The sequence below is a fragment of the Geotrypetes seraphini genome, chromosome 2, assembly GCF_902459505.1.
Source record: "Geotrypetes seraphini chromosome 2, aGeoSer1.1, whole genome shotgun sequence".
NCBI classification, from domain to species: domain Eukaryota; kingdom Metazoa; phylum Chordata; class Amphibia; order Gymnophiona; family Dermophiidae; genus Geotrypetes; species Geotrypetes seraphini.
The window spans coordinates 373,545,996-373,559,130 of NC_047085.1; the positions used below are offsets into that span (position 1 = coordinate 373,545,996).

General features: G+C 42.9%; 1 protein-coding gene across 2 annotated transcripts in view; it reads right to left on the reverse strand.

The window, feature by feature from the left end:
• Positions 1 to 13,135, reverse strand: part of GALNT1 (polypeptide N-acetylgalactosaminyltransferase 1) — a 173,538-nt gene that overhangs the window by 80,279 nt on the left and 80,124 nt on the right. For both annotated transcript variants that reach the window (XM_033930620.1, XM_033930621.1), the window contains one exon: positions 643 to 809. In XM_033930620.1, the coding sequence (XP_033786511.1) occupies positions 643 to 809 (167 nt within the window). The remainder of the gene's footprint in view (positions 1 to 642; positions 810 to 13,135) is intronic.

Consider the following 13,135-nt stretch of genomic DNA (forward strand, 5'->3'; position numbering starts at 1 on the left):
TATCCAAATCACAGACCTTTGAAAACTCTACACAGTATGGATTTCCTACGCATACAATAAACATGTGTAAATGCTGGTATTTCTACATGGAAACCCTGAATACTAAAATAATTCTTATACTATAGCATATAAGAACAGCCTTACTGGGTCAGACCATCAGACCCTGTAACTCATTCTCATGGTGGCCATTCCAGGTTATTAGTACCTGGCCCATACCCAAGGAATAGCAATATTCCATGTTACTGATCCAGGGCAAGCAGTGACTTCCTCCATTTCTTTCTCAATAACAGACTATGGTCTTTTCCTCCAGGAAATTGCCCAAACCTTTCTTAAAACCAGCTATGCTATCCACTCTTACCACAACCTCTGGCAACGCGTTCCAGAGCTTAACCATTCTCTGAGTGAAATTTTTTTTCCTCATAATGGTATTAGAAGTATTTCCCTGTAACTTCATCGAGTTTCCTCTATTCTTTGTATAAACAGAACAGCCTATCTCTTATGACACAGAGCTCTCTATCTTCCTTAGTCTAATTGGTAACCCAATATTTCACATGACCAGCTTAACTGTAGGGTTTGAAGGACCAAAATTATAAATATTTTAATTATTTCAAAGCATAATAATGTTGATGGCACATATCTTACCTCTTTCACTGGCATCATCTACAAGAATGATCTCCTCCAGAAGAGGTTGTGGAGAACGGTTGATCACACTGTGGACTGTTCGCAAGAGAGTGCTCCAAGCTTCATTGTGGAAGACTATCACTACACTGGTTGTGAGCAAGTTGTCTGGATATAATTTTGTTTTACACCTAGATATAAAAATAAAAGCGAGTTTTGCATACAATAAGATAATTTGATTCAGAGTATAACAGTAAAACTTTTCTAAATTTTTTTTAGGACAAGGAAGGAACAAACCATCAAAAAATGAATTTCAAATAAGCAAAGAAGTTAGATAAAATAGTGGCCTCATCTTTCTTTTCAACCACTGGAACAGCATTATTAATAGATGAATTCAGCACAACTCCACAGAGTTCACCTCTGGTGTAGTATTTTAAACTTTAGCACAGAATTTGACTGCATAGACCTGGGAGCAGCAGTGTACTACAACCTATGTCCCCTCTAAGCTGAGCACATGAGCAATCACTCATACATTCTAAGAGCGTTGCTCACAGATTTTAACTGGCTGCTCACAAAAATATTTGCAAAGCTGGAAAATTGTTGTTTTTTAGAACTTGATGTACACAAAAAAAACATTTTTTAGAACTTGTTGCTCACATGATTAAAAATGTGCACACACATGGCCAATCCTTAGATGAAGCATTGACCACAACACACAGGACCAGATGCTATGACCAGCTGATACCTAGGGGAAGAAGAGGAAGCTGCAGCTTGATACCAGATAAGACCTGGAAAAAGGGAATGAAAAAGGGAGTATGGAGGTGCTAGTGGTTAACTTAAGCCTGGGCTTGGGGGGGGGGGTAATCCAGGAGAAACATCTCAGTGTTTGCTATTGTATGCCATAAAATATCCAGAAGATGCTACAGCAGAACAGTGCCTGTGTTATCATATCAATAGAATTCTGATACTTCAATGCTCAACAGATTTACATAGTGTATCCAAATAGATTCATTTTGTGATCATCAAAACAGAAATTGAACACTTGAAAGCCAAGTTATGCTGGGTATGACCTAAACACATGCATATATTAGGAGTCACATTCCTAACTTCACACTGGGGCTTCTCTTTTGATAGTAGTTCTCATTCAATTTTATAATACTCTCTTTCTGAACTCTCTTAATTTAAAGGTAGGGTTATTAGAACAAAAGGAGCAGTAAATTAGAACCATATCTTCAATTCTTATGTTCAAGCATATAACCTTAGCTAGAGCTCAATGCAAACCTTTAGATACTTCTGGTCAAAATATATGCTTTAATGAATCCCCAAGTGAATAGAAGTCAACACAACCTCCGCGTGTGCCAAGTTAAATACTACTGGAAAATGCAGCTTATTCAAAATACAGGGGTTAAACTTATCACAGGATCATGCATATTTGACTACATAATTCCATTATTAAAAAAATGAACTCTGGTTATCAATCACTTGCAGATCACTTTCAAAATTCTAATGCTTGTCTACAACTGCCTCCACCACATATAAATATTTAAGATAGCCTTTGCTGATCTTGGCTTCTAGTTTGTTCCCAAGGTGTGAGGGAAATCATAAGAACATAAGAATAGCCTTACTGGGTCAGACCAATGGTCCATCAAGTCCAGTAGCCCATTATAATGGTGGCCAATCCAGGTCACTAGTACCTGGCCAAAACCCAAGGAGTATCTCACATATGGGTGATGTCATCCACGGAGCCCGGATGCGGACAGTCTCACAAGCAGACTTGCTTGTAGAAGCGTAGAAGTTTTGAGTCAGCCGCACCGCGCATGCGCAAGTGCCTTCCTGCCCAGCACAGGGCGAGTCTCCTCAGTTCAGATAGCTAGCAGAGAAGCCAACCAGGGGAGGTGGGTGGGTGGTGAAAATAGCTACCTGCTGTCCCTGGATAACAACTGTTACGGTAAGTAACTGTGCTTTATCCCAGGACAAGCAGGCAGCCTATTCTCACATATGGGTGACCTCCAAGCTAACCAGAATGGGTTGGTAGGAGCGTAGGCAGCTTAGGAGAATAAATTTTGTAATACTCTCTGGCCAAAATGGCCATCCCATCTGGAGAAAATATCCAGACAATAGTGAGAAGTGAAAGTATGAACCGAGGACCAGGAAGCAGCTTTACAAATTTCCTCAATAGGTGTAGATCTGAGGAAAGCTACTTAAGCTGCCATTGCTCTGATGTTGTGGGCTGTGACTCGGCTCTGTAATTGTAATCTAGCCTGGGCATAGCAGAAAGAGATACAAGCAGCCATCCAGTTGGAGATGGTAGGCTTAGAGATTGGATGTCCCAACTTGTTTGGATCGAAGGAGACAAAAAGTTGAGGAGCAGTTGTGTGTGGTTTAGTGCGTTCCAAGTAGAAGGCCAAAGCACGTTTACAGTCCAGAGTATGAAGAGGTGATTATCCAGGATGAGAATGAGGCATTGGAAAAAACACTGGGAGTACAATGGATTGATTGAGATGAAATTCTGAAACCACTTTAGGTAAAAATTTAGGATGAGTACGGAGGACCACCTTATCTTGATGGAAAACTGTGAAAGGTGGATCAGCAACTAACGTTGCAGCTTACTGACTCTTCGAGCAGATGTGAGGGCAATGAGAAACACCACTTTCCAAGTGAGATACTTCACATGAGCCGTAGACATTGGTTCAAATAGAAGCTTCATCAATTGAGCAACAACAACATTGAGATCCCAAACCATTGGAGGCGGTTTGAGAGGGGGGTTGACATGAAAAAGTCCTTTCATGAATCTGGAAACCACCAGATAAGCAGAGAGGTGTTTCCCTTCAATAGGCTGATGGAAAGCAGCAATTGCACTAAAATGGACTCAGATCGATGTAGACTTGAGTCCAGAGGTGGATAAGTGCAAAAGATAATCTAGAACAAAAGATAAGGAGGAATCTTGAGGCTCCTTATCATGAGAGATGCACCGCGTAGCAAATCTAGTCCATTTTTGGTGGTACCATTGTCTAGTGGCAGGCTTTCTAGAAGCCTCTTAAATGTCTTACATAGGTTGAGAAAACTGAAGAGGAGTCATGTTGAGAGGTACCAAGCTGTCAGGTGTAGAGACTGCAGGTTGGGATGAAGTAGAGATCCTTGACTCTGTGTAAGCAGAGACGGAAAAACTGGCAGAAGGTATGGCTCCCTGCTGCTCAGTTGAAGTAGAAGGGAGTACCAAGGTTGTCTCGGCCACTGAGGAGCTATCAGAATCAAGGTGGCATGATCATTCTTCAACTTGACAAGTCTTGAGAATGAGAGGGAATGCATACAGAAAAAAAGGTTCATCCATTCTAGTAGAAAAGCATCTGCCTCGAGGCGATGAGAATATATCCTGGAGCAGAACTGGGGCAGTCTGTGGTTGTGGGGAGCTGCAAAGAGATCTATTTGAGGCGTTCCCCACTGTGAAAAAATGTGATGAAGAGGCAAGGAATTGAGTGTCCATTTGTGAGGTTGTAGAAGACGACTCAATTTGTCTGCCAAACAGTTTTTTGCCCCTTGGATATAGACAGCTTTGAGGAAGGTGTTGTGGAGGATTGCCCAATCCCAAACCTTCAGAGCTTCTTGACAAAGGGAGGGAGATCCCTTCCCCCTCTGTTTGTTGACATAGTACATGGCGACTTGGTTGTCCGTCCGAAAGAGGACTACCTGGTCGTGAAGAAGAGGTTGAAAAGCTTTGAGAGCATTGAAGATCGCTCTGAGTTCCAACAAATTGATGTGACACTGACGATCCGTACTGGTCCAGTAGCCTTGAGTACAGAGACCATCGAGATGAGCCTCCCGAGTGTAGGTCGAGAAATCTGTTGTGAGGACCTTTTGATGAGGGAGCATTTGAAACAGCAAGCCTCTGGAGAGATTGGAAGAGAGCATCCACCATCGGAGACTGTCTCAACGAAGGAGTAAATGTAATGTGTCGAGAGAATGGGTCGCAAGCTTGCATCCACTGAGATGCCAGGGTCCACTGAGGAATTCTGAGGTGAAGTCTGGCAAAAGGAGTCACATGTACTGTGGAGGCCATGTGACCTAGGAGTACCATCATGTGTCTCGCTGAGATTGAAGAGCGGGAAGACACTGCATGACAGAGTTGAAGAAGAGCCTCCAGATGTTGTTGTGGAAGGAATGCTCTGAGTTGGATAGTGTCCAGAACAGCTCCGATGAACTGTAGATTCTGAGGGGGCTGAAGTTGGGATTTGGGGAAGTTGATTTTGAATCCCAAACTTTGTAGGAACCACTTAGTCCGTTGGATCGCTACAATATCCCTCACGAGATGTGGAATCCTTGATGAGCCAGTCGTCTAAGTAGGGGAACACCTGAAGACCATGGTTCCTTAGAATTGCTGCTACCACAAGGCACTTGATGAATACTCTGGGAGATGAAGCCATGCCAAAGGGTAGCACTCTATACTGGTAATGCAGATTCCCCACCCGAAATCTGGGATATTGACGGGAGGCCGGATGAATGGGAATATGAGTATAAGCCTTCTTGAGATCCAGAGAGCATAACCAGTCGTTCTGATCTAGAAGGGAGGTAAATCGACGCCAGGGCCAACATGCAAAATTTTTCTTTGACTAAAAATTTGTTGAGAGTCCTGAGATCGCCCGTATTCTTCGGAACTAGGAAGTAACGGGAGTAAAACCCCTTGTTCTGCTGTTCCAACGGAACTGGTTCGATGGCACGGAGACAAAGCAGAGTTTGAGCTTCCTGAAGAAGGGCGGACTAGGATGGATTGGAAGGATACTCTCTTGGAGAAAGCTCTGGTGGAACCTGAGTGAAATGAAGAGAATATCCTTCCCTGATGATTCACAGCACTCAGAGGTCGGATGTAATGGTCTCCCATCGGTGATAAAAATGATGAAGATGACCTCCTATGGGGGGAAGAGAGGACAGAGACAGAATGATGGAGGTTATGCTATGTTTTAAGCAGTCAATAAGGCTATGCAGTCTTAGGTGTAGAAGGCTGAGGTTTCTGCTGCTGTTGTTTCTTGGGAGGCGCTTGATTGTAAGAAGCCGCCCTCGCAGTATAACGCCTCTGGAAAATTGGAGGTGAAGGTTTCACAGGAGCTGGCTTAGGCTTTGGTCCGACAATGGAAGCAAAAGATTTTTCATGTTCAGACAATTTCTTAGTAGCTGCCTCAATGGATTCATCAAAGAGGTCACTGCCTGCACAAGGGATGTTAGCCAGGCGATCCTGAAGATTAGGGTCCATGTCAATGGTGTGAAGCCAGGCCAAGCGGCGCATTGCTATAGAGAAAGCAGTGGCCCTGGCTGACAATTCAAAGGCATCATAAGAGGACTGAATAAGATGCAATCTGAGTTGTGACAGAGTAGCAATAACTTCTTGGAATTCGAAGTGTTTGTGTATCCAGAAAATTGAGAAATTTGGGAAGGAGATCAATGAGGAACTTGAGATAAGTAACGAAGTTAAAATTATAATTAAGTTCTTTGGAGGACATCTTAGCATTTTGATAAAGACGATGTCCAAACTTGTCCATAGTTTTCCCCTCCCTTCCAGGAGGAACAGTAGCATAGACTCTGGAAGGATGGGATCTCTTTTAGGAGCACTCCACAAGAAGGGATTGATGAGACAATTGTGAATTCTCAAATCCTTTACAATGCAGAGTTCTATACCTGAAGTCCAATTTGCCTGGAACAGCAGGAATGGTATAAGGAGTCTCCAGGCAGCGTGTGAAAGTCTGAGACAAAAGCTCGTGAAGAGGAAGCTTAAGTGACTCTGCAGGAGGTTGAGGGAGATGCATGACCTCGAGATACTCCTTAGAGTACTTAGAACCAGCATCTAGTCTAGGTCATCAGCCATCTGTCGAAGAAAAGCAGAGAAAGACAGCTGATCCGCCAAGACCTTGCCCCGAGAAGGACTCTATGACCCCGAAGTGGCTTGGGTCAGAGACGAAGCCTCTCTGGAGAAGTGACCATCAAAGGAATATGGAGACTTGGACGAGGCAATGGAAGCAGCTGAGTCCTCAAGGTCTGGACGTGGAGACCTCAATCGAGGAGTTGCTGGTCTGGAAGAGCTGGAAGGTCTGGAATGAGGCCTAGACGAAGAAGGTTGCTCTTTGGAAGAAGACCTATGTCTAGATGGATGCCTCAATGAAGGCCTCGATCGACGACGAGAGTGGTGTGTAGAAGCAGGTTTTGAGGATCAAGGAGACTTCGCCCTAGAGATGGAAGTAGGCAACGCTACAGGCGAATGGATAGGGCTAGAGGCAGTATATCGAAACTCAGGGAGGTTTGATGGAGGAATCTTGAAGCACTCCCAAAGACTCTGCTCCTTTTATGGAGTGTGAGGATTCCTGTCGAGGCATTCGCAAAGAATCTACTCCTTGCATAGATGCCAGACCAGACACTCGCAAAGACTCTGCTCCTTGCATAGAGTGTGAAGGTTCAGCTCGAGGCATAGGCAGAGGCTCGACCTCACGGGAGACTGCTGATTGCCCAGGCTAGATTAGAGAAGACAGCGTCGGCCCAAATTTGATCAGTAACTGGACAAACTGCTGCTCTAACATGGTCTGGAAGGAAGCCGGCAAACATGGATCCACGTCTGAAACCAGATCACTTGCTATGGCTATAGGCCCCAAAGTGGCAGTGGAGATGTGCTTCGACTTAGAAGTCTTGGAAAGCTTGAGGACCACCGCCGGAACCTTCTGCTTAGGTATATGACCTGAGGGAAGCTCAGGGGAAGAGACAGCAGGTTTACTCGAGGTCAGAGACGTCCCAAACGAGGAAGGTCTGATGAGGCTCGAGGTCGGAGTTGTGGAAGCAGGAGAACACTCGCTGGAAGATGGGACCGAGGCTGCACTCGATGTCGAAGGTCTGATTGAAGAGTCCATCCCGATCAGTTTCTCCACTAAAATCTGACGTTTAAGGGCCCGAAGTTGAAGAGTAGCACAGAACTCGCACGACTTAGGATTATGGTCAGGCCCAAGGCACTTGAGGCACCAACGGTGTGGGTCCATGAGTGAAATCACACTCTAGCACTGGCTACATTTCTTGAAGCCCGTTGCTGGCCGGGACATAGGAGGAAAAATGGCCGCAGCGAAAGTCGAAGCTCGCAGGCTGCGGCCAAGCGGCCTGACCCGCCAGTTGAAAAAAAATAAAGTCTTTAGTTTTTTGTGGAGGTTTTTTAAACTGAAAGAAAAGAAATAACAAAGCAATTCACAACAAAAAATAACACAAACTGCGGTGAGAGAAGGCACGAATTAGAAAAGTTTGGCACATAGTGTCAAAGACGGACTGCTCGGCTCCGGTGCGGCTGACTCGAAACGTCTACGTTTCTACAAGCAAGTCTGCTTGCGAGGCTGTCAAATCTGGGCTCCATGGATGACGTCACCCATATGTGAGAATAGGCTGCCTGCTTGTCCTGGGATAATCCATGCTACCAATCCAGGGCAAGCAGAGGCTTCTCCCATGTCTTAATAACAGACTATGGACTTTTCCTCCAGGAATTTGTCCAAACCTTTCTTAAAACCAGCTACGCTATCCGCTTTTACCACAACTTCTGGCAACGCGTTCCAGAACATAACTATTCTCCGAGTGAAAAAATATTTCCTCCTATTGGTTTTAAAAGTATTTCCCTGCAGTTCGAGGTTCCCCTAGTCTTTATAATTTTTGACGTAGTGAAAAATCAATCCACTTGTACCCATTCTACTCCACTGAGGATTTTGTAGACATCAATCAAATCACCCCTCAGCCTTCTCTTTTCCACGCTTAAAAGCTCCAACCTCTTTACTCTTTCTTCATATGAGAGCAGTACCATCCCCTTTATCATCTTGGTTGCTCTTTGAACTTTTTCTAGTGCTGCTATATCTTTCTTGAGATAAGGAAACCAGAATTGAATGTAATACTCCAGGTGAGGTTGCACCATGGAGCCATACAGAGGCACTGTAATATCTTTTGTCTTGTTAACTATCCCTTTTTAAATAATTCCTAGCATCTTGTTTACTTTTTTGGCCGCCACCACACATTGGGCGGAAGGTTTCATCGTATTGTCTACAACGACACTCAAATCCGTTTCTTGGGTGCTAACCCCCAAGGTGGACCCTAGCATCTAGTAACTGTGATTTGGGCTATTCTTCCCAATATGCATCACTTTACATTTGTCCACATTAAATTTCATCTGCCACTTGGATGCCCAGTCTTCCAATTTCCTATGGTCTGCCTGCAGTGTTTCACAATCCACATACGTTTTAACAACTTTGAACAATTTAGTGTCATCTGCAAATTTAATCACCTCACTCGTTGTTCCAATTTCCAGATCATTTATAAATAAGTTAAATAGCACCGGTCCCAATACAGATCCCTGCGGCACTCCACTGTTTACTCTCCTCCATTGAGAAAAATGACCATTTTACCCTACCCTCTGTTTTCTATCCGATAACCAATTCCTAATCCACAACTAAACTTTGCCTCCTATCCCATGACTCTTTCATTTTCTCAGGAGCCTCTCATGAGGAATTTTGTCAAAAGCTTTCTGAAAATCAAGATACACTATATCAACTGGCTCACCTTTATCCACATCTTCAAAAAAAGTCAAGCAAATTGGTGAGGCAAGATCTCCCTTGGCTGAACCCATGCTGACTTCATCTCATTAAATCATATTTCTCTACGTGTTCCACAATTTTATTTTTTATAATTGTTTGCACCATTTTGCCCGGTACTGAAATCAGGCTTACCACTCTGTAATTTCCTGGATCTCCCCGGAACCCTTTTTAAAAATCGGCGTAACATTGGCCACCCTCCAATCTTCAGGTACTACAGATGATTTTAGTGACAGGTTACAGATCACTAACAGCAGGTCAGCAATTTCATGTTTGAGCTCCTTTAGTACCCTGGATTGTATACCATCCGGTCCAGGTGATTTATCACTTTTTAACATGTCGATAAAAAACAGGAATATGTGCTGGGGTACCTGACTATACTAGATATTTAAACCCATGACCTGCAGAAGATAGAAGTAGTGCCTTTAACCACTGAGCCATATGTGCTTTCTAAAATTGTCATTTAAAGTATTTAATTAATTTAATTTTCTGTACCGTTATCCCAGGAAAGCCCAGAATAGTTCACATGCGTTTATTCAAGTACTCAAGCATTTTCCGTCTGTCCCGGTGGGCTCACAATCTATCTAATGTACCTGGGGCAATGGAGGAATTAAGTGACTTGCCCAGGGTTTGAACCCACAACTCCAGGGTGCTGAGGCTGTAGCTTTAACCACTGTGCCACTGCAGCATCCCTGAACTTGTGCTAGGTTGCAATTAGGAATCTGGGTCTATAGTTCTCCTGGAAATGGCTACCACTGTTCCCTCAAAGCTGAACAGGAGTCCTCCATCTACAATCTTTTTTTATTTTTTTTAAGTCTTTATTCATTTTTAAAACTTTCAATAAGTGTAACATAAGATACAATCATTTTTATTTTAACATCATTTAATATACCATCAAAGTATAACTCACATCAAATATCCCCCCTCCCTTATACCCAACAATTGTTCTTAAGCATAAGAAATCATAAAGTATTCCCTCCCCCCCTCTCCACCCTGGACATGTATGAACAAATGGGAAAAAATAATATTCATTCTGTACAATATTTTGTTAATGGCTCCCAAACATCCCTAAATTTCTACAGTCTTGCCAGTGGAGGCACTGTTTCACCATCACATTTGCAAGTTCTGCAATACTCCAGGGAACCTACCTTTCCTTAGTGATTGAAAACACAATACTGAAGCACCATCCCCTACTGGTAGCAATGAGTTGGAAGACTCCTGCTTAGCTTAGAGGAAACAATGAAGGCTGCATGTGTGCACCATCTGGTGGAGCCAGGGAAGTAATAAGGAGCTGAAGGCAGCACCAGGCCCCTATAAGGAGAGTAAAGTCAGCTCTGTGCTGGTTTTCTCTGGCTCCATCTATTGGGTGGGGTGACAAAGGCCAAGTGTCTGGACTGGTCTTGCATGGACACGAATGAAAAACAATTAGAATTTTTTTTAAAAAACCCAGAAGTTCAACATGGTCAAATTTCAGTGTGGAGGCTGCATTGAGAAAAGCATATTAAAACTCAGCTGAAATATTTCCTCAACTGATATCAGGGAGATACCCTTGTTGTAAACGTTTAATTCACCACATCTATCTATTTTGACTGCAAGTCATATCCTTAGACTCTTAAATTCTCTTCTCAGCTTTCCTGGTCACAATTAAAAAAAAAAAAAAAAAAAATGAAACATATAAAATGCCCATATTGTTACATCACTAAACAACACTAACTAAAATATTTTTGATGATTTTTAATCATAATGGTTGGGGGAGTATATGGCACAATGGTTAAAGCTACAACCTCAGCACCCTGAGTTTGTGGGTTCAAACCCACGCTGCTCCTTGTGACCCTGGGCAAGTCACTTAGTTCCCCCATTGCCCCAGGTACATTAGATAGATTGTGAGCCCGCCAGGACAAACAGGGAAAAATGCTTGAGTACCTGAATAAACTCTTGTAAACCATTCTAAGCTGCCCTGGGAAAACGGTATAGAAAATTAAATAAATAAATAATTTTTTAAAAAAAAACTAAATCAATTCGCTCTGCTTCAGTACTCGAATCAAAATACTTCTTTTTACACCGGGCTCACTGGATCCCGCAAAAAAGATTGCTAAATTTTCACATAAAGTCTCTAATTCATGCTGGTAATGTGAGAGTTCTGTAGGTACGTTGCCTCATATGATATTCCAATGTCCTCAGCTCAAAATCTATTGGGAAAGAGTTTGGAATACCATCTCCTCAATTTTAATGATCCAAGAGCCGCTAAATCTCAAAATTAATGTTTTAGGTCAACAGGGTCTGATACAACCTCTCTTGGAGCCCAATGCTCGCCTGCTTAACATATTATTGTTTTTGGCCATCAAAAATATCTTGCACTGTTGGAAGAGTTTATCTAAGGGACAAAATGTGAGGTTATCAAATTTGCTGATGACACCAAACTCTGCAGCAGGGTTAGGAACACGGAAGACTGTGAAAACCTGCAAAGGGACCTAACGAGACTGGAAGACTGGGCAAATAAGTGGCAAATGAGTTTTAACGTAGAGAAATGCAAAGTCATGCATGTAGGGAAAAAGAACCCGATGTTCAGCTACAAAATGGGGGGAACACGGCTAGGGGTGAGTAACCTTGAAAGGGATCTGGGGGTGATGGTTGACACATCACTGAAACCATCGGCGCAATGTGCGACAGCCTCAAAGAAAGCAAACAGAATGCTGGGCATCATCAAAAAGGGTATCACAACCAGGACGAAGGAAGTCATCATGCCGCTGTATCGCACAATGGTGCGCCCGCACCTGGAGTACTGTGTTCAATACTGGTCGCCGTACCTCAAGAAGGACATGGCGGTACTCGAGGGAGTGCAGAGGAGGGCGACTAAACTGATAAAAGGTATGGAAAATTTCTCCTACGCTGACAGGTTAAAGACGCTGGGGCTGTTCTCTCTGGAGAAGAGGAGACTTAGAGGGGACATGATAGAAACCTTCAAAATCCTAAAGGGCATAGAGAAAGTGAATAAGAACAGATTCTTCAAACTGTGGGGAGCCACAAGCACTAGGGGTCACTCGGAGAAATTGAAAGGGGACAGGTTTAGAACAAATGCTAGGAAGTTCTTTTTTACCCAGAGGGTGGTGGACACATGGAACAAGCTTCCGGAGGAGGTGATAAGCCAGAACTCTGTACAGGGGTTCAAGAAAAGTTTGGATAGGTTCCTGGAGGATAAGGGGATAGAGGGGTACAGATAGAACTTGAGGTAGGTTATGGAAGTGGTCAATAACCACTTCACAGGTCGCAGACCTGATGGGCCGCCGCAGGAGCGGACCGCTGGGCAGGATGGACCTCTGGTCTGACCCAGTGGAGGCAACTTCTTATGTTCTTAAGTAGAATTCATGGTATGGTGGAACACTGTTTGTATCACTAACAAATATGAACGTGGAATCACAGGGAAACATCATTCCACTAGCACATTTCTCAAAATTTGGAGCCATGTTCAAACCTATTGTGCTTTAGACTACTGACAAACAGATTTTCAGAATATATTGCTATCCTTAACTTATTTAGCTGTTGATGCCTCTTGAAAGTTTCACTACGTTTTAATATGATTGCTGCTTACCATGTGCTAACAATACATGCGATAGTCCCCCCATATTCATTTGCTATTTACATTTTATGTAATCATATAGATTTATATGCACTTAATGATTTGTACATATATCTACTTCTTGTCTTATTTAATATTTGTATTTATTGCTTTCTACATATGATTTGTTTTTTGTTTTACTTAATATTTGTACATTTTGTTCACTAATCTTATAAAATTAATAAAACAGTAAAAATAATAATAATGGTTACTAAGATGCAGTTCGACATGTCTAAACTATCTGTCAGTAAAGCTTTTGCACCAGCACCATTGCTATTGTTTAAAGGAAGGGTGGTATATCAAATAAACT